The sequence below is a fragment of the Scyliorhinus torazame genome, chromosome 8 (assembly GCF_047496885.1).
Source record: "Scyliorhinus torazame isolate Kashiwa2021f chromosome 8, sScyTor2.1, whole genome shotgun sequence".
NCBI lineage: Eukaryota > Metazoa > Chordata > Chondrichthyes > Carcharhiniformes > Scyliorhinidae > Scyliorhinus > Scyliorhinus torazame.
In genome coordinates, this window is record NC_092714.1 from 26134359 (window position 1) to 26160167 (window position 25809).

Consider the following 25809-nt stretch of genomic DNA (forward strand, 5'->3'; position numbering starts at 1 on the left):
AAACTCATGACCACTGCCATCTAGAAGGACATGGGCAGCAGATACCTGGGAACACCACCACCTGGAGGTTCCCCTCCAAGCAACTCGCCATCCTGACCTGGAAATATATTGGCGTTCCTTCACTGTCACTGGGTCAACATCCTGGAACTCCCTACCCCACCGCACACTGCACTGACAGCAGTGGCTCAAGAATTTGCACTCACTCCCTGCATTTGACAACTTCAGGACATCCCAAAGCATGTTATGGACAAAGAAATATTAGTTTTGCAGCATGGCCCCTGTTGTAACGTAGCAAATGTTTTCATAATTTTGCACCAAAGGATCTTCCACCGACAGCAGCGAAATAAATTACCACAGCATCTGTTTTAGTGGTGTCGCCTGATTGGTAAGTAAGGGCAGGACAATGGGAGAACGTGCCTGCTCATCTTTCAGTAGTGCAGGGGATCTGTTTTGCCTGCTCCAGAGGTGCTAGGCCACTGTCCAGCTTCCTCTTTGCTATGAATTGGTAACAAAGGGGAGGAATTGGTTTCTTAAGAGGAAAATCAGAAATACTACCATCATTTGTGTCGGCTTTTTCAACATATTTTCAATCTTTCTCTCTCCATAGACCACTGCTGGATACGAAATTGGCATCCTTCCAGCACTTATCCACTAGACTCACCAATGAGCTCGTTATCCAAATCCGGGTGAGTTACACACACTTTTATTGTGGGTTGGTTTATGGGACTGAATGCAAAATGGGAACAAATCTGTGCTGCATGTTATCGTCTGAGAGGTGTCCGCCATCCCTTGTTAGGATCATAGTTGCTGGTCTTTGGAGAGGTGATGAAGGACGAAGCACGCTCAACCTTGATGAGACTTCTTAAGCCCCACTGCCACCAGCTCAGGCCCAGCTCTACTTTCCAGCAGATAATCTGGGGAATCAGTAATAAGAAAGGTAACGGGAGCTCAACCAACCAGCAATGCAGGTACTGACGGCCCTCTAACCCCGCCAATGTTTACATGCAGTGGTGGGGAAGGGGCTGCTGCCTGTGTTCCTGTGGAGGTCAGAGGGGGAGCTTGGAATGGGCGGACAGCAATAAGGCTGTCATTTTCCTTGAGAAGGTGGTGGTGACTTCTCGAACTGCTGCAGCCCCTGTGTTGTGGGTAGTCTGGCTACACTCGGCTAAAAATGGCCATTCTCATCTGGTCTTGGAAGCTGGGTAGAGTCTCACTTGGATGGGAGGATGCCGGGAACACCATGCTCCAATTCCAATTCCCTTCCTGCACTTACCGGTGCATTAAGGCAGATATTCATCTGTTTCCATCGCGAGTAATTCCCGTAACAGGTTACTAATCTGTCGCCGGGGGCCAGTAACTTGAGGGGTGCCATGCCACGTCAAGCCTGGCTGACCAGGCGTCACTCCTGCTTTTACCACCAGCCATTGGCGTATTCGGAAGGATTAGCAGGTTGACGTGCAACCTGTTTGGCCACTTTATGGACGCATCTTCCTTAGCCATCAAGTCCTGGGTGAGTCTTGAACCCAGAGCTTCTGGCTAAGTGGCAGGGACACTACCAACTGCGCCATGAAACTTCCACTGTGAACACCATGTGCATTATAATAAAGAGAACATGTCGTATCCAGGCGATCGCATTGTGGCCAGGTTACAATTTTCACTAGGCTGCCTGAGGGAAAGTGCTCCTTCAGGGTCCATATGGAAATCCTATGCTCCTTGACACAATCTTATACCCCACTCCCCAGTCTCACTAATTGGCTGGGACCCCTCTGGTGAAGTCTGGCAAGCAGATCCCCATCTCAAACGATGGCTCAGGGGCTGAGGAATTTTTGACCAATTCTCAACAACATCTGATCAGAATAGGAGAGAAAGGAAATCATCTAAATACGCAAAGCTGGTCAGCTGGCCATTGTGGTGGGAAGGCCTGAGCAATTTTGACTTTCTAATTCCCCCTTTCACCCCCAATCACTGGGTTATCTACAGTTACCTACTAGTATGCACTTGTAAAATAAAATTCATTTGCAGGCTGTGGACATAGTTGACTAGTCCAGCATTTATTGCCCATCCCTAATTGTCCTTGAGAAGGTGATGGTGAGTTACCTTCTTGAACCGCAGCAGTCCATGTGGTGTAGGTACACCCACAATTCTGTTAGGAAGGGAGTTCCATGACTTTGATCCAACAATAGTGAAGGTACGGCAATTTATTTCCATGTCAGTGCAGACGATCAAGATGAATGTACTGCCAAGGTTCCTCTTCCTGTTTAGATCCATCCCGATCTTCATCCCCAAGGCCATTTTCCAAAACATAGACAATCTAATCATGGCATTTGTGTGGGGAGGTAAGAACCCGAGAATTCCCAAACCGACACTCCAAAGAGGGAAAGTCAGAGGGGGCATGGTTCTGCCAAACCTACAAAAGCACCACTGGACAGCAGTGGCAGAAAGAGTGAGGGGATGGGTACAAGAACCCGACACAGATTGGGTACAAATGGAGGAGGCATCCTGTAAAGGAACAACCCTCCGGGCCCTGGCCACAGCAGCACTCCCATCCTCCTCAACAAGATACACAACGAGCCCAGTGGTAGCGGCCAGGCTGAGAACGTGGACCCAGTTGAGACAGCACTTCGGGATAACCAAAATGTCCCCCATGGCCCCCATCTGCGGCGATCACAGATTCCCCCCCAGCCATGCTAGATACCACCTTCAAAAGATGGAGTCGGGACGGGGGCACACTGATGGTCGGGGACTTCTACGTAGGGCGCAGACTGGCGACACTGGATGAACTGACGAGGAAGTGGAAGCTAGCAAGAAGACAGGAATTGAGACACCTCCAAATAAAGCACTTCCAAGCAAAGAGACAGTAGGGTATCCTGGGCCCAGAAGGTACACGACTAGAGGTCCTGATAGGCACAAGCAACGAGAAGGGGGGGGGGGCTATGTGGGAAAATATAGGGACAGCTACTGGACAGAGCCCAGACTCCACTGGGCAGGACCAGACAAAAATGGGAGGACGAACTGGAGACAGGTAGGATGGGGACTCTGGAGTGAAGTCCTGAGCAGGGTGAACTCCACCTCCCCCTGTGCAGGGCTAAGCCTAATGCAGCTCAAAGTGGTGCACAGAGCGCACCTGACCAGAACCCGAATGAGCAGGTTCTTCCCGGATCTGGAGGACAAATGTGAGCGGTACCAGAGGGGCCCGGCCAACCACACCCACATGTTTTGGGCTTGCCCCAAGATTGCTGGGTTCTGGACAGCCTTCTCCGAGGCACTGTCCAAGGTTGTGGGGGTGAAGCCATGCCCAATAGTGGCAATCTTCGGGGTATCAGAGCAGCCAGAGCGACACATGGGGAAGGGGGCCAACGCCCTCGCTTTCGCTTCCCTAATCGCACGGCGGAGAATCCTGCTCGGCTGGTGATCGGCAGCACCACCCACAGCTGCTGACTGGCTCCCTGACCTCTCGGAATTTCTCCACCTGGCGAAGATTAAGTACGCCATCCGAGGGTCGGAGGAAGGCTTCCTGGATACTTAGGGGCAGTTTGTCGGCCTGTTCCAAAACCTGTAACGAGGAGTAAGCCAGAGGAAAAAAAAAGAAAAGCTGAAGAACCAAAGGACTGCGCAGCCCCGGGGGTGGGGGTGGGGGGGGGGGGGGTGTATTTCCAAGTCTGGCTGGTGAGTGACCATGAAGGAGAGCTTCCAGGTGGTGGGCTCCCAGGTATCTGCTGCTCCTGTCCTTCTAGATGGTAGTAGTTGTGTTTGGAATGTGCTGTCTAAGGAGCCTTAGTGAGTTCCGGCAGCGCATCTTGTTGATGGCACATACGGCTGCCATCATTCGTCAGTGATGGACGGAGTGAGTGTTTGTGGAAGGGGTGCCAATCAAGCCGGGCTGCTTTGTCCTGGATGGTGTCGAGCTTCTTGAGTGTTGTTGGAGCTGCACTCATCCAAAAAGGGAGAGTATTCCAATGAGCTCCTGACTTGTTCCTTGTAGGTGGTGGACAGGCATTGGGGAATCAGGAGGTGAGTTACTTGCCACAGGATTCCTAGTTTCTAACCTGCTCTTGTAGCCATGGTATTTATATGGCTAGTCCAGTTCAGTTTATGGTCAATGGTAGCCTCCAAAAAGTTGATAGTAGGAGATTCAGTGATGGTAATGCTATTGAATGTCAGGGGCGATGGTTAGTTCCTCTGTTTTTGGGATGGTCATTGCCTGGTATTTGTATGTCACTTGCCTCTTGTCAGCCCAAGTCTGGCTATTGTCCAGGTCTTATTGCATTTGGACTACATCTGTATCTTAGCAGTCGCGAATGGTACTGAACATTGTGCAGTCATCCCCACTTCTGACCTCATGATGGAAGGAAGGTCATTGATAAAGCAGCTGAAGGTGGTTGGCCGAGGACACTACCCTGTGTACCATCCAACACTTCATTTATTTTAAGCTAGAATTGGACCAAAATTTACTGAAACTTAATTCATTCGCCCTTGAGCTCATCTTCAAAATTACATCAGATGATTCGGGATACGGAGAGTAATGGACATCCCAGAGAGATTTGTACAAGATGATTGGAAGTTTTAAAGCAATTTTACCTCCCCTACTTTAGTGATTATTTGGACAATGAATTTACAACATCTTGTAAACTCACGAGAATCACAAAAGACAGTTTTGTTTTTATTATTTACAAACTTCAGTCAAATGGAGATTGACAGCTTGTTTCTGCATCAGTAACCATTTATAATTGTGACGATATAAGCAATCGACAGAACTTCTACTATGTGTGTTTTAGCAGTTGATATAAAGTTTTGGTAACCTCACCAATTTTTACCTCTTGCGTGAAATGTTATCCATGCTTTATTTAATATGCTTTTGTTTTACTGGTGTTTCCACAAAGAAATGTCTACCTGGTATTCATGAGAAGATCGGGAGCAAGATAAGCGAGATCACAAAACAATTAAATAAATTGGGAGGGGCGGTCGCAGAAGACACTAGAACGAGAGTACACAATCTGACCAGTGTAAGTTGTGATAATTCTGTGAGAAATAACCATATTGGCAAATGGAACACTAATTTAGAATGCAGACTCATAAGGTTTACTGGCCAATAAGGATTGATGCATAATATTTTGTTAGGCAAGGCATGACATAATACGCAGGTTCTATACACGTTGGTCTGTCTTGCCGTGGATCCCAGGGCTTACAGGCCTTCTCTTCTTGGCTGCCTGAACCAGATCGCTTGGCTCATAATGTTCTTCAAGATTTTAGCTCAGTCAACCTAACCTTATTTTCCTTTGCATCTTTGAGACTTAAACTCTAATGCATCCTTTTCCAACCCACAACTTCCTAGCCTATCTTAACTGCTGAAGCTTCCAGTCCACCTTAAGTGCTGAAGCTACACACCTCACAGCTGCCTGCTGAGTTTTTTTTTGTCTTGTGGAAACTGCTTTCTAACAAATGATTGTGGTTTTCCCAAATGATTAAAGAAACTGTACTCTGATTCTCCCAAGCTAAACTCTAACTGACTGAACCATTCCTCAGCGACTAAGTGTTTATACATTTTCTATTCACTCTCTTAAACCCTGGTTATCCTGATCATACAGTATCCACTGATCTCTATTACTGGATTCTTATGCCAATTCTCAGCCTGTAACGGTTAATTGCATCACTGACTGAGCCTAATACCGGGTTTCTATAGCTATTCCTCAACCTGTGACAAGCAGTCTTCAATTGGCAATGTCTGACATAAATGCTAACCTCCTAGCAAGTGCCCTAATCCTAACTCTCCCAACAAATGACCCTCAGCAAGTGTTCTGCTATAGGGCGGGCGGTGGTACAGTGGTTAGCATTGCTGCCTCACAGCTCCAGGGACCCGGATTCAATTCTGGCATTGAGTGACTGTCGGTGTGGAGTTTGCACTGTCCCCCCGTGTCTGCGTGTGCCATCTATTTTAAAAAAAAACTTTTCTTTGGGGGCCAAGTTTCTGGCTTTGATATCTCAATTCCACGCTCCACCCTTCCCCATCACCCCAAGCCCCCCCTCCCCAAGTAGGGCCTTCATGCTCTCCTGAAGGCCACAAACCTCATCTCACTGAGCATAAAATGAGACCTGGTTTCACTGAGCTCAGGGTTGTGTGAATTTCCCGTGTAAGGTAGTCTTTGGCTTCTGCCCAATGCCCGAATCTTCTCCTTTGCCCCATTTGCCTTCTAAGGTGTGTGTGGAGGCTGGCCCTCTCTACAAGTATGACTGGAAGTTTGCAGTATGGGCTGCAATATGTTCAGGCCTTGGTGGATTTCCAGTCACTTCTGCTGCATCTCTGGCAGGAGGGGGAGGAGTGTATCATGGAGGGTGAGCACATTTGACCCCAATGACTTATATGCTTCATGTCCAAACTTGGTTTGTGTTTGACCACACATTCCACTGATAGTCTGTGGTTGGCTAAAACTTTATTTGTGGATCTTGGTGAACTGTCAAATGAAACGAAAATCCAAACCCTTGCTTGATTATGTAATGTCCGGATTTCTTTACAATACTTTGAACATAGTGATGAACCCCACGTGTAGTCCAATATAACATTGTATAGCACAGTGTAAGAAGGCCATTGGATCGCACTACGATTAATTTCAATGGCGTAGTGGTATTGTCACTGGCCTGGTAATCCAGAGACCCAGAGTAATGCTCTGGAGACCCAGATTTGAAACCCACCACGGCAGATCGTGAAATTTGAATTCAATACAAATCTGGAATTAAAAATAATGATGACCATGAAACCATTGCCGATTGTCCTAAAAACCCATCTGGTTCACTAATGTGAAAAAAAAATGAAAAATGAAAATTGCTTATTGTCACAAGTAGGCTTCAATGAAGTTACTGTGAAAAGCCCCTAGTCGCCACATTCCGGCGCCTGTTCGGGGAGGCTGTTACAGGAATTGAACCGTGTTGCTGGCCTGCCTTGGTCTGCTTTAAAAGCCAGCGATTTAGCCCTGTGCTAAACAGCCCCTTAATGTCCTTCAGGGAAGGAAACTTGCTGTCCTTAGCTGGCCTGGTGGTTGACTATAATAATGTAGTTGACTCTTCAAGGGCCTCTGAAATAGCCTAGCAAGCTACTCAGTTACAGATGGACAGCAAATGCTGTCCCAACAGCGGAGATCACATCCTGGGAATGTCGGAGCTTGCGTTTTGTGTACAAATTTGTTGCTACGTGACGACACATTGACTGGAAAGTGCTTTGGACATCCTGAAGTTATGAAAGATGCTCTAGAAATCCAAGTACTTTCAATAGTAAGAAGGGGCCCATTGAGGCTATAAGGGGCGGGGGTGGAAGGCCTGCTCTTTGCCCTGTATTTGGCCCAACCATAAGACCATAAGACATAGGAGCGGAAGTAAGGCCATTCGGCCCATCGAGTCCACTCCACCATTCAATCATGGCTGATATCAACTCCATTTACCCGCTCTCTCTCCATAGCCCTTAATTCCTCGAGAAATCAAGAATTTATCAACTTCTGTCTTAAAGACACTCAACGTCCCGGCCTCCACCGCCCTCTGTGGCAATGAATTCCACAGACCCACCACTCTCTGGCTGAAGAAATTTCTCCTCATCTCTGTTCTAAAGTGACTCCCTTTTATTCTAAGGCTGTGCCCCCGCGTCCTAGTCTCCCCTGCTAATGGAAACAACTTTCCTACGTCCACCCTATCTAAGTCATTCATTATCTTGTAAGTTTCTATTAGATCTCCCCTCAACCTCCTAAACTCCAATGAATATAATCCCAGGATCCTCAGACGTTCATTGTATGTTAGGCCTACCATTCCTGGGGTCATCCATGTGAATCTCCGCTGGGCCCGCTCCAGTGCCAGTTATGTCCTTCCTGAGGTGTGGGGCCCATAATGATGGACAATTGACATTCAGTGCTTCGACTGAGAAGACGCATTTAATGTTGTTTTAGCACAAAGATATCCATTTCCACAACAAAACTATTTGATAAAGGTAACTCCAGTACCATCCCATTTATTTTAAACTTCTAATATTTCAGTGCAACCCAAACAGGAAAACTAATCCTTGTTAATTTAATTGCAGAAGATTCTGGTCTACTGTGAAGAACTCACTAACTTAGCAATGGGAGATTACAAAAACGAATATAATCCCGAGATGAAGTTACACCACTATGCCAGGGAAAAGTTTACAGAGTGGTATGCGAAGTTAGACATCGCCAGAATAAAGCGTAAGTATTTCCTTGCCACCTTGAAATGTTTTTAATTGCTTTCTGCTCCTTTGGAGCACCGTGTGTGTCCCCCTGGCCGATTGTGGCAACATATGGCAGGCAGAAATGACCAATTGCTCCATCACGTCAGACCCCATTATGGGGCAGCACAGTGGCACAGTGGTAAGCACTGCTGCCTCACGGCTCCAGGGTCCCGTGTTCAATTCCGGCTTCGGGCGACTGTCTGTGTGGCGAGGGTGCTTTCTCCCCGTGACTGTGTGGGTTTAATCTGGGTGCTCTGGTTTCCTCCCACAGTCCAAAGATGTGTAGGTTAGGTGGATTGGTCATGTTAAATTGCCCCTTAGTGTCCAAAAGGTTAGGTTGGGTTACTGGATTTACAGGGATAGGGTTGAGGCATGGTCTTAAGTAGGGTGCAGACTCGATGGGCTAAATGGGCTCCTTATGCACTGTAGGTTCTATGATTTTATGACTATGGCCATACCATGGTGCCTAAATACCTCCCACCCACCTAACCCATCATCCATATCATCTCTAAGTAGAGGCAAAGTAACTGGAGGGAAACAGGCTAATAGGGGAAAGAAAATCTTATAAATTCTGCATGAACTGCCTTGGATGATTGAAACCAGTCTGGGAGGTCACATGTGTGGTGATATGCATGTACACATTAATGTATATACTCATCTATTAATGTATATAGTTATCTGAATGACCACCGATCAGCAGGTGGCGATAGAGGTCCACCATGTGGCTCTACAGATCCGGCATGTGGTAGTAAGTCGTACTAGAGGACAGTCGCATTAGATCTGGCTGCAGGAGAATTCACTTATTCGTTACCGTTTGTATTATCGTTCATTAGTTATCTTTCATTTTGTCAATAAACAATATTACTAGTCAAAGAACTAGATGTTCTCTGTGCATCTTTACCACGGCCACAACACAGAACATAACAACATGAACCAAGTTTTGGAAGACATAAGAAACAGGAGTAAGCCTCTCTGCTATTCAATAAGATCATAGCTGATCTGATTGCAGCCTTAAGTCTATTTTCTTGCCTTTGATTTCCATTGTGAATTTAAAATCTGTCTCATTCAGTCTTAAATATATTCAATGAGCCAGACTCCACTGCTCTTTATGGTAGAGAATTCCAAAGATTAATGACTCTCTTGAGAGAAGAAAATGTTCCTCTTCTCCATCTTAAATGGGGGACACATTGTCTATAAGGACTCTTCCCTTTTATCTGATGTGATCTCTGCCTCAGTTAGGAACTGGTTCAGCTTCCTATTGAAGATATCATCCTGTCCCCTTCCTCTGAATCCATTTAAGTTCACCAGAAAGACCCAACACAGGAATACACATGTGCACCGTACATAGTCCGCACCACCTAGGCCTGGAACTACTGCCACTCTCCTGTCAAAACCTTGCCGGAGTGCAGTGGAAACTGCCTGATTGGAGTTGGTGCTGCTTTTCCCTTGAGGTTACGGGAGAGGAGTGGGAATCAGCTCCAGGGAAATTCTGGCGAGAGCGACAAAGGAAATTCTTGCTGTTCCCCCGCCCCCCATCCCCCCACCATGTTGCACTGTTTCACATGAATAACGGGTGTAGAATAAGCCAAATAGCTGAAGTTTCCTTCCCCTTGTGTTTTCAGTCAACGAGAACGCAACCAACCTGGCCAAGCATCACGAGAAACACTCGCAAGGGAGAGAGCTGCCTGGATTCACCAAGTACCGGGTTTTCGAAGCTATTATCAGAGACCAGATTCGAGAGTTATTAGATCCCTCTCTCGAAATGGTGAATGAATTCTCAGGTAAGTCATGAGATACATGCATGAAAAGCTGCTTCAAACAATCGGCTTAATCAATGGCTTTTGTGGGAGACCCGGCAGTTAGGGCTTTGCGAAAGTAGCTGAATTTCAGGCCCCGTGATGTTTCTGTGGGATTCTAGTCTGCAATCCGCTTATCTGTGAGGCACGATCAATTGAACAAAGGCTAGAGTTGGATACAACTGAGGCTTTATTGCTCTAAGATGTGTGGCCTCCCACAGCAGCTGGCGAAATGGCTGCTGAATGGAGGACAGGCATATTTATACTCCGTCTACTGGGCGGAGCCAGCAGGCAAGGACTACCGGCGAACCTGTAGTACAGGTTCTACCTTACATCACCTAATAGAGGTGCAACAGTGGTTTACCACAATCTGAAACTTCTCTTCTGCTGGAAAAACAATAACTGAAAATCGCAGGAGCTGTTGAATCTTTGTAAATGCCTCTGCCACCTCCAGGTTTGACCAATTTTGACACTTAATAACCTTTTATATTGTCACAAGTATGAAGTTACTGTGAAAAACCCCTAGTCGCCAACATTCCGCCGCCCGTTCGGGTAAGCTGGTACGGGAATTGAACCCGCGCTGCTGGGCCTTGTTCTGCATCACAAACCAGCTGTCTAGCCCACTGAGCTAAACCAGCCCTTGCAGACCTCCATCCTCCGTTGCTCAAGACCTATGCTTCTCATATTTTGGCAGTAGTGTGGTGGCTCTCATGGTGGACAAAGTAATCCACAGGCCTGGATTAATCAGCAGAAACTAGTTCATATTACATATTTGGGCGGTAGGGTAGCACAGTGGTTAGCACTGCTGCTGCACAGCGTCAGGTACCCGGGTTCGATTCCCGGCTTGGGCCACTGTCTGTGTGGAATCTGCACGTTCTCCCCGTGTCTGCGTGGGTTTCCTCCGGGTGCTCCGGTTTCCTCCCACAGTCCAAAGATGTACAGGTTAGGTGGATTGGCTACGCTATATTGCCCCGTAGTGTCCAAACGTTAGGTGGGGTTGCTGGGTTACGGGGATAGGGTGGAGGTGTGGGCTTAGGTAGGGAGCTCTTTCAGGATTTGATGGGCCAAATGGTCTCCTTCTGCACTGTAAATTTTATGCTTCTATGATATTGGCAATTTGGAAACTTTATAAAAAACTTATGCATTGAAAGCAGTAAAAGTGCCCAACTTGCCATTAAGCTCAAATAAACTCCACAACTGGCTCATTCACTTGCTGCGGGTAAGGAGTCCTGTCATCCTTATGAGGTCATTCTGACTGCAGTCCACACACTAATGTGGGTGAAACCTCCCCTTGTAATGACCAAGAAATCCGTCGATGTTTACCTGGACTGCAGCAGCTCAAGAAGACTACCCATCTTCCAAGGGCAACTAGTGAAGGACAATAAATGCCAGCCTTGCAAATAATGCCAACACTTTATTAAAACACATTGGGCGGGATTCTCCCGTACCCGACCGGGGGGGGGGGGTGTCCCAGTGGGACGGAGTGGCGTGAACCACTCTGGCGTCGGGCCTCCGCACATTCAGGGGCTAGTCCCGCCCCGGAACGGTTGATGCCCCGCCGGCTGCGTGGAAGGCCTTTGGCGCCGCGCTAGCCGGGGCCGAAGGGACTCCGCCGGCCGGCGCAGGTCCACGCATGCGTGGGAGCGTCAGCGGCTGCTCACGTCATCCCCGCGCATGCGCAGGGGGGGTTTACCTACGCATCGGCCCTCACGGCGGCTTACACGGCCGGCGCGTAGGAATAGAGTGCCCCCACGGCACAGGCCCGCCCGCGGATCGGTGGGCCCCGATTGCGGGCCAGGCCACCGGAGCCCGCCCGCGCCGCCAGGTCCCGCAGGTAAGGGACCTACTCCAATTTAAGCCGGCGGGACCTCCATAGAACGAGCGGGACTTCGGCCCATCGCGGGTTGGAGAATCGCCGGGGGGGGTCCACCAACTGGCGCGGTGCGATTCCCGCCCCCGCCGAATCTCCGGCACAAGAGAATTTGGCCGCTGGGGGAGCCGGGATTCACGCTGTCCCCGGGCGATTCTCCGACCCGGCGGGGGGTCAGAGAATTCCACCCATTGTGTTTATTGTGCACATTAAATCTCACTCATCACTTTGCTGGATCATATCTTATAGAACATAGAACATACAGTGCAGAAGGAGGCCATTCGGCCCCTCGAGTATGCACCGACCCACTTAAGCCCTCACTTCCACCCTATCCCTATAACCCACTAACCCCTCCTAACCTTTTTTGGACGCTAAGGGCAATTTAGGATGGCCAAACCATCTAACCTGTACATCTTTGGACTGTGGGAGGAAACCGGAGCACCCGGAGGAAACACACGCAGACACGGGGAGAACGTGCAGTCTCCGCACTGACAGTGATCCAGCGGGGAATCGAACCTGGGACCCTGGAGCTGTGAAGCCACAATGCTATTCACTGTGCTACCATGCTGCTCTTGGCTTCACCAACTCAAGTTTCAAATTTTTAAATCTACATTACAGCTGTCACTGGTCTTGCCTCGCTTGGGATGCCCTTCAACTCTGTAACTCTCCAGCCCAAACTCACAAATTCTCTCACTGACCTCCAGTGCAAGCCTCCAGCCTTCATTCCAACATTGATGGCAGAAGCTTTGGGCCTATTCTCTGGAATGTCCTCGTGAAACCGCCTTCCCCTTCCATTCCATGACACGGCTTCTCAAACCCCACCTCATTCACTGAATGTTTGGTTATTCCCCCTAACATCTTTCCTGTTGACGTCCCCTTTTCCCAACAACTGACCGAGACCTGGGGGACATTATTTGCAGAGTACAAGTGAACGTTACTATTATTGTTCCATTATTGTTTTACAGGCATTCATGTTTCTCTAACGGAGGGTGGGATTTTCCTGCCCCGCCCCCGTGACATGATTCCCAATGACAGAGGCGGCTCACCATTGGCCGCTGGCGGGATCTCCCGGTCCCGACGATGGCGCACCCCCGCCATGGGTTTCCCGGCAACCAAGGGTGCATTCAACAGGAGAACGGTGGGGCCAGGAGATCCCGCTGCCAACCAATAGGTGGCCAACTCCATCCCGCCCACAGTATTTTGAATTCTCCATCAAGCGCTTCAGACTGGATTTTCCCTCTGGGTGTAGGAAGCAGAAGTCGGGACTGTTTTTCGGTCTTGAACCTGCCCCCAGGGGAATTTGTCACTCACTGGGATTTTAACAGGGCCATGATGGAGACAGATCCTCCATCCGATAGAGAGAGGTGAGGGGGCTCTCAAATCTGGAGCTTGAAAGCAGTAGCCAGCTGCAATGTATCATACGTTACTGAGAGGATGCTTCAACATGGAGATACCCTCTCACCAACATTTTCTTATCTTAAATTAAGGAACAGGTACGGTAGCCAGACCATCACTGTAAGGGGCGGCGAATCCCTCCAACGGGTGGGCTACCTATAATTGCTGGTCCCCAGCCTGGCTGCTGACCCATCTCCAAATTTGTAACTGACGCTCACCAGTGAAAGTCCAAGGTGGCCTCCTTCAATAGGTCCCGCGGGAGGGCACAAATGCAGCCATTTTGATTGTCATGTTGCATTACTAAGTGTAACCCAGTTATTTTTTATTTTCTCCTCCCAGCTAAAGTTGCGACAGTGTGTAACACGTTGGCATGTCAACATTTTAATGGCCTCCCTGTTTTAATCAGTGAAATTCAGGTATGTAACACTCACTGCTAACTCACCTGCTGCTGTTTTAGTGGTGGACTGACTGGGTTTACAACGTCCAACACGGCCACTTCATTGTTTGATCTGCCCAAAGTGCTTCTCTACTCAGCTAGAATGCCGGGAGACCAATTCACTCCTTGTTTGGACAGTCAGGGTTTCTGCTGGTGCCCTGTAAGGTAAAATATGACAAATGTTTGTTTCTAAAGTCCATGGTGGAATTATTAGGAGTCATGTTGTGTGTCTGGTTAGCTGGCTTCAAGGCATGCTAGCTTGGATTGTCAAGGGTGTGCACAAGCACTGAAGCAGGGAATCTCCTCCGAGCCACTTCATTCCATCACTCCCCAAGCAACCCTTCCAAAACTAGGGGGACAAAACCCCAAGTATGGAATTGGAACTAAATGAAGAGGAAATTCAGGGTATATGGGGTGACTGTTCTGCTATCAACAGATTCCTGCCTAATGGTGGAAGTTCCGATCTAGCCATCTAGGGGCGGGATGGTGGCACAGTGGTTAGCACTGCTGCCTCACAGCTCCAGGGTACCAGGTTCGATTCCCAGCTTGGGTGACTGTCTGTGTGGAGTTTGCACGTTCTCCCGTGTCTGCGTGGGTTTCCTCCGGGTGCTCCGGTTTCCTCCCACAGTCCAAAGATGTGCAGGTTAGGTGGATTGGCCGTGCTAAGTTGCTCCTTAGTGTCCAAAAAAGGTCAGGTGGGGGGACTGGGTTACGGGGATAGAGTGGAGGTGTGGGCTTAAGTAGAGTGCTCTCTCCAAGGGCCGGTGCAGACACGATGGGCAAAAGGCCTCTTTCTGTACTGTTGATTCTATGATTCTATCTTCTAATTCTGTGCTTTAAAATGACAACAACCAAACATTTGCATTTTTATGTACGTGAAACATGAAGCATGTAGGGTGGATAGATGAACATGACTCTCCTGAAGACAGCTTCTGGTTTTCTGGGCAGTTTGGGGCAAGACTCCCCCAAATTTGGAGCTTTGGTAAAGTCAAGCTTAGCACTGCCACGTTCCCAACACAATAAAACCATTAGCAAATCAGGCTTGCTAGCACCAGGAACCTGCTGGTATCCTCTCACTCTTTCTCTTCTGTTTCTTGAATGTCATGATTCTCTTTGCTATTTCCACAGTTTAAAATTGCTGAAGTCTGTCACAAAATGGAAAGAGAGGCAGAGCAAATGATCAGAACAAACTTTCAGATGGAGGAGATGGTTTACGCACCGGATGAAATGTACAGCTACAAACTGTCCGAATTTCAGTCGCTTTCCCAACAGAGGGGGACCAACACAACGGGAAATTCAAACGCCGATGTCCAAACAATGGTCGTCCATTTGCAAACCTATTATCAGGTGAGATCACGCGAGTAATGTTGCGTGTCCTTTGCTCTGTTTCTGAGAGAGGTGTCGAGGAATGAGATTGTAAATTAAAGGATTAGGTTTTGGGCAGAAAGGTTCAAGTGATTCAGGAGGTCACGCTAGCAACTGCGCTTTGTGGGCAAAGCTGAACATGTTATTGGACCTCGAGAGCTATCATTACTGAATCAAAATTAATTATGCCACATAGATCGTGCATAAAAAGAAAGGACTTGCATTTAGGTAGGACTGAATTTACTGCTGACATTGTGATGCGCAATCAATTACTCTCGAGACGAAGGTAATCAGTAACTGAGGCTTTAATACACTAGAACTTTACCCCAGCAGCTTCGGTACAGAAAGTGAAGGCTGCTGGGATGGCACCATCTCTTATACCCCGCCTTCAGGGCGGAGCTACGTCATACAGCCAATGATAGACTCCAGGGTCTTAACCAATGGCGTCGGCCTCTCAGGTACCGCAATACCTGGTACTACCACATATTGCACATGCACAGTTGTAGGCGCGCCCATCATCTTTATCGGGGGCAATATGCAGCCTAGTCACGTGCTGGAATTGCAAATATTTCATCTTCGGCGGCATCAAGTTAACACTTATCCCTTCCATTCACAGCTGAACCCAAACCTCACAGACTGGGGCCGGAAAGAGCAAGTGAAAACATATGACCCGCTCCGTCCACCCATCCTCACTCCCAACCCCCAATTAATTTTTTAAAACAATTTCCAATTAAGGGGCAATTTAGCGTGGCCAATCCACCTACCCTGCACATCTTGGGGTTGTGGGGGTGAGACCCACGCAGACACGGGGAGAATGTGCAATCTCCACACGGACAGTGACCCGGGGCTGGGATTGAACCCTGGTCCGCGGCGCCGTGAGGAAGCAGTGCTAACCACTGCACCATATGCTCTCCTCAACCCCCAATTAAAATGACACATCACATTGAATGGTAGAACCCTCAAGAGTATTGAAAGTCAAAGAGATCTAGGAGTACAGGTCCACAGGTCATTGAAAGGGGCAACACAGATGGAGAAGGTAGTCAAGAAGGCATACGGCATGCTTGCCTTCATTGGCCGGGGCATTGAGTATAAGAATTGGCAAGTCATGGTGCAGCTGTATAGAACCTTAGTTAGGCCACACTTGGAGTATAGTGTTCAATTCTGGTCGCCACACTACCAGAAGGATGTGGAGGATTTAGAGAGGCTGCAGAAGAGATTTACCAGAATGTTGCCTGGTATGGAGGGCATTAGCTATGAGGAGCGATTGAATAAACTTGGTTTGTTCTCACTGGAACGAAGGAGGTTGAGGGGAGACCTGATAGAGGTATACAAAATTATGAGGGGCATAGACAGAGTGGATAGTCAGAGGCTTTTCCCCAGGGTAGAGGGGTCAATTACTAGGGGGCATAGGTTTAAGGTGAGAGGGGCAAGGTTTAGAGTAGATGTACGAGGCAAGTTTTTTACGCAGAGGGTCGTGGGTGCCTGGAACTCACTACCGGAGGAGGTAGTGGAAGCAGGGACGATAGGGACATTTAAGGGGCATCTTGACAAATATATGAATAGGATGGGAATAGAAGGATACGGACCCAGGAAGTGTAGAAGATTGTAGTTTAATCAGGCAGCATGGTCGGCACGGGCTTGGAGGGCCGAAGGGCCTGTTCCTGTGCTGTACATTTCTTTGTTCTTTGTTCTTTGGTATTGGCGTCTTTTTTTAGAAATCTATTGAAAGATAAAATCGCGAAAGGAATGGCCGGGGAGAGAGAAGGAAAGCGGAAGAGGCAGAGGCCGGGAAATGGCTGTGCTCCGAGTGCCGGCGTTCAGGAAGCGTGGAACCTCTCGAAATTTCAGACCAGCAGTTTAATTAGTTCGGAGGGATGGGACACCAGGGGCGTCATTCTCCGACCCCCCGCCGGGTTGGAGAATCGCCGGGGGCTGCCGTGAATCCCGCCCCCGCCGGTTGCCGAAGTCTCCGGTACCGGATGTTCGGCGGGGGCGGGAATCGGGCCGCGCCGGTTGGCGGGCCCCCCCGCTCGATTCTCCGGCCCGAATCGGCCGAAGTCCCGCCGATAAATTGCCTGTCCCGCCGGCGTGGATTAAACCACCTTTTGAACGGCGGGACAAGGCGGCGTGGGCGGGCTCCGGGGTCCTGGGGGGGGCGCGGGACGATCTGGCCCCGGGGGGGTGCCCCCACGGTGGCCTGGCCCGCGATCGGGGCCCACCGATCCGCGGGCGGGCCTGTGCCGTGGAGGCGGAAGAGACTCCCTCCACTGCGCATGCGTGGGAAACTGTCAGCGGCCACTGACGCTCCCGCGCATGCGCCGCCCGGGGATGTCATTTCTGCGCCAGCTGGCGGGGCAACAAAGGCCATTTCCGCCAGCTGGGGTGGAAATTCCTCCGGTGTCGGCCTAGCCCCTTAATGGTGGGGCTCGCCCCCCAAAGATGCGGAGCATTCCGCACCTTTGGGGCGGCGCGATGCCCGTCTGATTGGCGCCGCTTTGGGCGCCAGTCGGCGGACATCGCGCCGTTTCGGGAGAATTTCGCCCCTGGTTATTTTTTTTTTGTGCGTGTGGTATAAGTCACTTTGGGAAGTGAAATACGACTCGTTATTAAAAGTTTGAAGACTGCCGAAAAGAAATTGTCATCGTTTCTGAGGGCAGATCTGTGTTTCCTCAAATGATGTCATTGGATTCTGCCCATGTGCTGACAAGTTCATGCACTGCTGGCAGCCATCTTGCCTTTGCAAGAGTCGCAGTGTTTGGACAACACCTTCCATGGGCCTCAGGGTATCGCAGAACGCTTTACTGCCAGTGAAGTACAACAGTTAATGCACAGCTAAAGTAATGTAGGGAAATGTGGCAGCATGTTTCCACTCAGCAAGGACCCACACAAAGCTAGAAAAACATTGAACATGAGATAGGAGAGATAGGAACAGGAATAGACCTGTCATGCCTGTTTTGTTGTTCTGTACAGATGCTGGACTTCAACTCCATCCCTGCCCGCTCCCATATCCCTAGGGATTTCCAAAGATTCATAACCTATTGAGTCACATAATTTCCCCTCACCTCAGTCCTGGATGATCGGCCCTTTATCCTGACACTTTCCCCACTGTTTTAGAATTCCCGACCAGCAGAGTCAATCACTCAGCCACTACCCGATCAGTCCCCTTCAGATTCTTGTATTTCTTCTCTTGTAAACAACCCTGACAAACTCCAGAGATTATTGGCCCAATTTCCTTAGCTTCTCGTCATAGGGAGTTGACCTCTGCCAAACACAACATAGCTACAAATAGGTCGGTCATCAACTCATCAACATTTTGGTGCAATGGAGCTTATCAAAATACACTTACGATCATCCTGATAGTCCTTTAACTGAGATGGTCTTAAAGCTGCAGGGGTACCTGAATTAAATGTCGGCACTATATTTTTAATCATTCCTCACAATAGAGATTTATTCATTAGGAATATATGTTAGAAATGTGGGCACAGGCTCCACAGGATTCCTAATTCCCACTGCGCATTTTGAAGAAAATATGACTAATAATCTTTACCTGCCCTCAGCTCAACTTGGGAAGGTTTGGTAATGTATTAATTGACTGCCTAGTTTCGCTATCTTTACTTAAAAGTGCCATAGGTCAGTTAAAGTTAAATCAGTTTTAGATTTTCTTTTATAAAGTTGAGTTAATTTTTAAACGGTGGTGAGTAAGCTGTGTTGAGTACGCTGTGGCGGCATGATAGCACAGTGGTTAGCGCTGTTGCTTCACTGCGCCAGGGTCCCAGGTTCGATTCCGGCTTGGGTCACTGTCTGTGCGGAGTCTACACATTCTCCCCGTGTCTGCGTGGGTTTCTTCCGGGTGCTCCGGTTTCCTCCCACAGTCCAGAAAGACGTGCTGTTAGGTAATTTGGACATTCTGAATTCTCCCTCTGTGTACCCGAACAGGCACCGGAGTGTGGCGAATAGGGTTTTTTCACAGTAACCTCATTGCAGTGTTAATGTAAGCCTATTTGTGACAATAAAAAGATTACTATTATGTATTGTTTGAGCACTACCCTTCTTTTAAATCTTCAGATTGCTATAGATCGGCTGATCCAAATGGTTCCCATGGTGCTGAGGTATTATCTCCTCCAAGAACTATCTGCCCAGATGAAGGTGGAGCTGGCTCAGTTATATTTCCACTGTAAGGATCTGGATGCTCTCCTTCGCGAAGATGATGACACAGCAGAAAAACGAAGAGCTTTGAAGGACAACCTGGATCGGTTGACCACGGCACGGAACCTTCTGATGAACCATTGATTTTTCTGTTTTGTCAATGAACATGGAGGATGTGAGTGGGGCAGTGGAGTATGAAAGTGGTGCTGGAATGGAGATTCTGGCATCAAATGTGTGGCATTTGGTGATGGGGTTAGGTCGGAGGGAGATGCAGTCTTGCATTCTTGATCTCAACTATGCTGTGTGGGAAGCTCTCCACTTCTTCCTCGAACAGAGTCCTGAACAATCCACATCCACCAACACTCTCCTCCGCCTGGCTGCACTTGTCCTCTCACTCACCAATTTATCCTTTAACTTGTCTCACTTCCTCCAAACCAAAGGTGTGGCTATGGGTACTTGCATGGGTCCCAGTTTAGCTTGTCTCTTTATGGGGTATGTGGAACATTCCAGCCTTATTCCGACCCCATCCCATAATTCTTTTGTCGCTACATCAACGACTGTTTCAGAGCCACTTCACATTCCTGCCTGAACTTGGAAAAACTTATTAATTTCACTTCCAACTTCCACCACTCTATCGCCTTCACATGGTCCATCTCCAACACCTCTCTTCCCTTCCTTGACCTTTCTATCGCCATTTCTGGGGATAGACTGTCCACGAGTATCCATTCATTAGAAGCCCACCGACTGGCACAGCTACCTTGACCACAGCTCTTCACACCCTCCAAGGACTCCATCCCATTCCCCCAGTTCCATCGCCTCCGTCACATCTGTTCCGATGACACCACTTTCCAAATTTTACCCCCTATTCCAGAATCAGGATAGGGTCCCCCTTGTCCTCACTTTTCATCCCACCAGCCTCTGCATTCAAAGGATCATCCTCCGCCAGTTCCGCCAACTCCAGCATGCTTCCCCCACCAAACACATCTTCCCCTCACTCCTCCTGTCAGCATTTCGCAGGGACCATCCCGTCTGGGATACCCTGGTCCACTCCTCAATTACCCCAACACCTCACCCTCTTCCCACAGCACCTTCCCATGCAATCGCAGAAGGTGTAACACCTATCCCTTTACCTCCTCCCTGCTCAATATTCAAGGGCCTAAGCTCTCTTTTCAAGTGAGGCAGTGCTTCACGTGCACCTCCTTCAATCTCGTCTACTGCATTTACTGCTCCCAATGTGGTCTACTCTACATTGGAGAGACTAAACGCAGACTGAGTGACCGCTTTGCAGAACATCTTCTGTCTGTCTGCAAGCAGGACCCAGACCTTCCTGTCGTTTGCCATTCCAACTCACCGTCCTGCCCTCATGTCCACATGTCCATCCTTGGCCTGCTGCAATGTTCCAGTGAAGCCCAGCACAAACTGGAGGAACAGCACCTCATCTTCTGATTAGGCACGTTACAGCCTTCCGAACATTGAAGTCAACAACTTCAGACTGCGAAATCTCTCTCCACCTTCACCCCATTTTCAGTTCTCTTAATTTATTTTCATTTCTTCCATCGCTCTGTTTTTCCCTCACCATTGTCTCCACTCCCCACCCCTCTTGGGCCATCTGTTCTCCGTTCCTAGTTGCTCTTTGACACACTACTCACCCTTGTTCTGCCATTTACACATTCTGATCTCTTAATGCGCCATTATCAGCATCCTTCTCCACCATTTAAAATCCCTTTGTCTTTCTGTCCACGACATCTTTGTCAATCTCCACCTATCCCCAGCCCTTTAACCCAGCCCCACCGTTCCATGTCCCCCCCCCACAACAGTATAAATCTGACCCTGTTTCCAGTCCTCTCCAGCTTTGACGAAGAGTCAGCCAGACTGGAAACATTAGCTCCCTTCTCTCTCCACCGATTCTGTCAAACCTGCTGAGATTGTCCAATATTTTCTGTTTTTGTTTCAAATCCCAGCGTCCGCAGTAATTTACTTTTATATTTATATGGCTAAACCAGTTCAGTCTGTGGTCAATGGTAATCCCAGGGTGTTACGAGTGGGGATTCGATGATGGTAATGCCATTGAATGTCAACGGGCAATGATTAGATTCTCTCTTGTTGGAGATGGTCGTTGCCTGGCATTGGCGTGTTGTGAATGTTACTTGTCACTTATCACCTCGAGCCTGGATATTGTCCAGGTCTTGCAGTGCTTCAACATGAACTTGGAAAAAATTGGAGTCTTTAGGAAACAGGTATTTTCTGCCATGTTGACATTCCTAAGCTGTTAGGCTGGCGTTTTGTGCGCCCCCTTATCTGTGCAAATGTTTAAAAAGGATCAGGAAATGACACCCCAGCTTGACACAAACTAAAGATCTGACCTCGAACTGGCTGACGGGACTTCCGGTGACAGTATGTAGGGGGAGGACGGGCACGATGTGGCTCCCGCTAGGGTACTGTCTTTTTAGTCTTTTTTGCCCAGTGCCTGGGTTTTGTTTTTGCTTGAGTGATTGTATAAGGTGCCCACATAAGGGAAATGCCCAGATGGACCAGGGCAAAGAAACGAAAGCAGAAGTTCATCGACGGAATTAGAGACTTCTCCGGACATTTCAGTGGAGAGAATGCGGAGGCTGCTTCTGTGACTCCGGCCACTCCACTATCGGCTAGGATGCTTACCGGTATCTTGGCGGTGGAAGCCAAGGTGGGCAGTGTCCAAGGAGCCAGGTAATTCGATGGAAGATGTCCTGGCTCCCATTCGGTCGGCATTGGAGAAGACCAACGAGACGGTAAAAGCGCATGGCGCTGTGATAAAGGGCATGGAGGTGGCTCTCTCGGGGCACAGCGCCCAGATTGCCTCTCTGGAAATGGAGATGTCTCTGATGGCTGGTATGAGCAAAGCACTGATAGTCAAAGTGGATGATTTGGAGGATCGTTCCCGGAGGCAGAATATTTGAGTTCGGGGGCGTTGCCAGAGGGAATGAAAGGCCCAACGCCCACAGAATACTTTATGAAGGTGTTTGGGAAGATGGTGGGGGAGGGTGGATTCAAGTCTCCTCCCGAGCTGGATAAAGCCCACTGGGCATTCCGACAGAAGCCTCGTCCCAACCAACCATTACGGGCTGTATTGTGAAGTTCCATAGCTTATAGGAAAAGGAATGGTTTGTGGAACATCACAACTATAAATGGGAAAGCCATTCCATCAGGCTTTACCAAGACGGCTCAGGGTGACGTTTGAGAGAAGAGAGGTTTTTTTGCATCGGAGGAGGCGGAGCTGTTGCCAGACTCCTGAATGAACCTTTTATGGACTAAACTGATCTCTTCACACAGCTTCTCTACTGAGTAGTGTAATGATATGTATATAGTCAGGTTAGTGAAGGGTTAATTATTACATCTCAGTGTAAATCAAACACTAGAGATTGCCACCACTTCTCTGTATCTAAGTCAGACCCTAAGGGAATTCTGGGTATAGTGTAAGTGTTAGTGAAGGAGAAAGCCTGAGAACAACACTAGGTGAAGATTAGATCAGGGAGAGTTAACACGAGATTATTATTCGTGACTATTTAGATTATTGACTATTGCTAGACAGATTCAATATTACTTTATTATTAACTATAGCTCAGTAGCATGTGTGAATGTCATTTAATTAATCGTTATACAATAAATTGGTTTCATTTCAATCTAATGATTGGTGGATTCTTTGTCATCAACTCAACAGACCATTCTGGAACAAAAGACAAAGAACACAAGATATTACCACCAAAGGTAATATAACATGGTATAAGGAGTGGACAACTTTAAGTTGCAATGTACCACAATATAACATGCTACCAGGAGTTGTATGTGTCACCCGCTGCATGTGTCTATGTATTTACATTGTGTATTTATGTTTGTCCTATGATTTTGTTTCATGTATGGGATGATCTGTCTGGACTGTACGCAGAACAATACTTTCACTGTACCTCATGGCAATAAATCAAATCCATTCCAGTGTTTTTGTAAAGAGATGAGGTTTCTGTGAGGTTTATGGAAGTTGGGGATGGGCAGGTGGATATGGGAGTTGTTGGGGTTCCTCGTTCAATTTCGCATTTCTTTGTTCTCGTGTGGGATGAGTGTTTTGAAAGTTAAGATTTGGGTGGGGGGTGCTTAAGGTTTGGGGGGTTTTGTTCTCTGTGCTGTCACTGTTATGGGTAATATATAGCTCCCTGCTGGAGTATGATATTTTGAGGGATTTTTAAAAACTTTGTGCCTTTTTTCTGTGTTACGACACCCTGGGCTGGTGTGCGGTCTATTCCAGACCCACAGACCCCAGAGTCCCAACTCAAGTAAGCTAACGAACAGTTCGTATAAAGTTTACAGAATCTTTGGCCCCTTGACAGCTCAATACGTTATAGCCACCACGTTTGTCCGGTGAACACAATAGCGATTTATAAAGGAACAAAGTTGAAATATGCAATAATTATAAATGAATAACGGCCAGGTTATTGTAGCCATCTGGGATGGCCACTTTGCAAAGATTGCAGGGAAAATGGACAATACTGAGAAAGCAAGCAGGTTCAGGGTTTGTCTGCATATTGGAGCCGCAGCTCCCAGACAAGACCAAAACTGCAAACCCACTAGCATACTAATGGCCCATCTCCGGGGACAAAAGAGTAACCGATACTAAGGCAGACACCCCGGCGCCAGAGGAGACCAGAACAAAGCAGGCCAACGGCCACCTAGGACACGCCCAGCCATCAGGGCACCCACCCCTTTATTGGAGGAAATCGATAGGAATGATCGAGAAACGGCTCAATTAATTGGGGCCAAGTTCAAGGCCCGCCCAAAAGTGCGCGAAGCCCCTTTTGGGTATAAGAAGGATCCCCCAAGAGAGAATCGTTCTCTTGGCTCTGGCTCTCACCGAGGAGAGACCTGCCAAACGGCTGCACCAGAACAAGTAAGTCCAAGGTCAATGCACGCTACCAGACAGACGACCTTAGCTATTATCCCGTACCAGTTCCATCGCAGCAGCCTCAGAACCGAACAACGGCTATTGTTCCTCTGACTGAGTGGGCGCCCGAAGCTAAGTATAGGCTTTAGCAGTAGTGATAGTTTAGTCTGTAGTGTTTATGCATGAGTATATTTAACTGTGTAAATAAATAAGCCTTTGACTTTGAACTAACTAACTGGTGTATCGAGTCTTTGATCAATATTCGGTTTGAACCTTGTGGCGGTATCGAAAGATACCTGGCAACTCTAGAGCAAAACGTAATTAGAATTAAGGAAGGCGACCATATTGACCGCCATATTCAGAACCAAATAAAGAGAACAACAAATAGCAACATTTACTGGCGACTCTGGTGGGACTTGACCTAGAAGTGGCCTAGTCACTCCAAGAGAACCCAAATTTGAATTGGAATCCAATTGGAAACAGAAAAACCACAAGTGTAAGAACGATACTGATCAAACCTCTGAGATTCGGAAGTGTGTTAATGCATGCGTACTAACAGGGATGTAAGGTAAACCTGATAGATTTTGTTGCATTAAACTGTCGGGAGTTTTGTAGGCCGGAAAATAGAGTAAACCGTACCCGTGTTTACATCACCACTTTATCACCCCCTGTTCCAAATTCAGTAGAGAACCCAGAGATAGAAATGGCAATGAAGGCAATGGAACGACTTATGAACCCCCAGGAATTCGAGGTCGCAGTGACCAGTAGAGTAGGACAGGGTCCCGTATGGTACCTCAAAGGGAAAGGATGGCCCCTTTGGAGCGAATTCTGCGCTAATGACGAAACAGGTCCCGGGAGTATAGACATACTCGGTGGGAGAACCTGTCAGAGATCCACAAGAAGAGCTTAGGGAAAGCTTGCAAGATGATTGCAATCATTTCCTTCTTGGCACAGTTGTGAGGCACAGAGGAGGTTGTTAGGACGCTCCGTAGAGAGATTGAGGAGAGAGACAGAAATAGTGAGGGAGATGTGAGCGAATTTGAGAAAGAGAATAAGGAGTTAAGAGAACAGTTAGCAGCGAGGGACAGAGAGGTGGATGATGCCAAGAGGGCACACCAGTGTTGTCTCACCCATTTGAGTAGTTTTCAGACCCAGTATGATAAGGCCTACCAGGACACGCAACGCGCGGTCTTGGTAAGACAAGAAACTGAGCAACAAGTAGAGCAATTGCAGAAACAGTGCAATGATTTAAAAGCAGCCCTACGAGCACTCCACACTTCCACGATGGAACAAAGGCAGGGCTCCGTAGATCACGTAAATTGCAGAATTGCAATCTCTGCTTTCTGTCCAGAATGGGTTTCAAAGTACGTTTGGACCCCAGTTAGACCAGGAAAACGTCCCGATTGGCAGGAGGTAAATAAAAGTGTCCACAGATACGTACATGGGACATACACGCAAGAAAAACCCCAGAAAAGGAAAGCACCCCAACCCCCGACTGAACAGGCAGAACACACCCCCATGAACCCTGTAACCACACACCGCAGGGCCGCAGCGGAAGGAAATGCAGATTTCCTATATACAACCCCGTTAACCGTGACCCACTTACAGGACGCATGTGGAAAGATTACATCGTTCTTTCCCACATCAGACCCCCACCAGTTTTTCGCT

At 48.2% G+C, this 25809-nt stretch overlaps 1 protein-coding gene across 2 annotated transcripts in view; it reads left to right on the plus strand.

The window, feature by feature from the left end:
• The window catches only part of LOC140427698 (interferon-induced GTP-binding protein Mx3-like), a 48525-nt gene extending 25307 nt beyond the window's left edge, over positions 1-23218 (plus strand). For both annotated transcript variants that reach the window (XM_072513211.1, XM_072513213.1), the window contains exons 7-13: positions 608-686; positions 4881-5003; positions 8057-8201; positions 9847-10005; positions 13625-13701; positions 14850-15068; positions 19152-23218. In XM_072513211.1, the coding sequence (XP_072369312.1) occupies positions 608-686; positions 4881-5003; positions 8057-8201; positions 9847-10005; positions 13625-13701; positions 14850-15068; positions 19152-19376 (1027 nt within the window). In that variant the 3' untranslated portion in view covers positions 19377-23218. The remainder of the gene's footprint in view (positions 1-607; positions 687-4880; positions 5004-8056; positions 8202-9846; positions 10006-13624; positions 13702-14849; positions 15069-19151) is intronic.
• The last annotated feature ends 2591 nt before the right edge of the window (positions 23219-25809 follow it).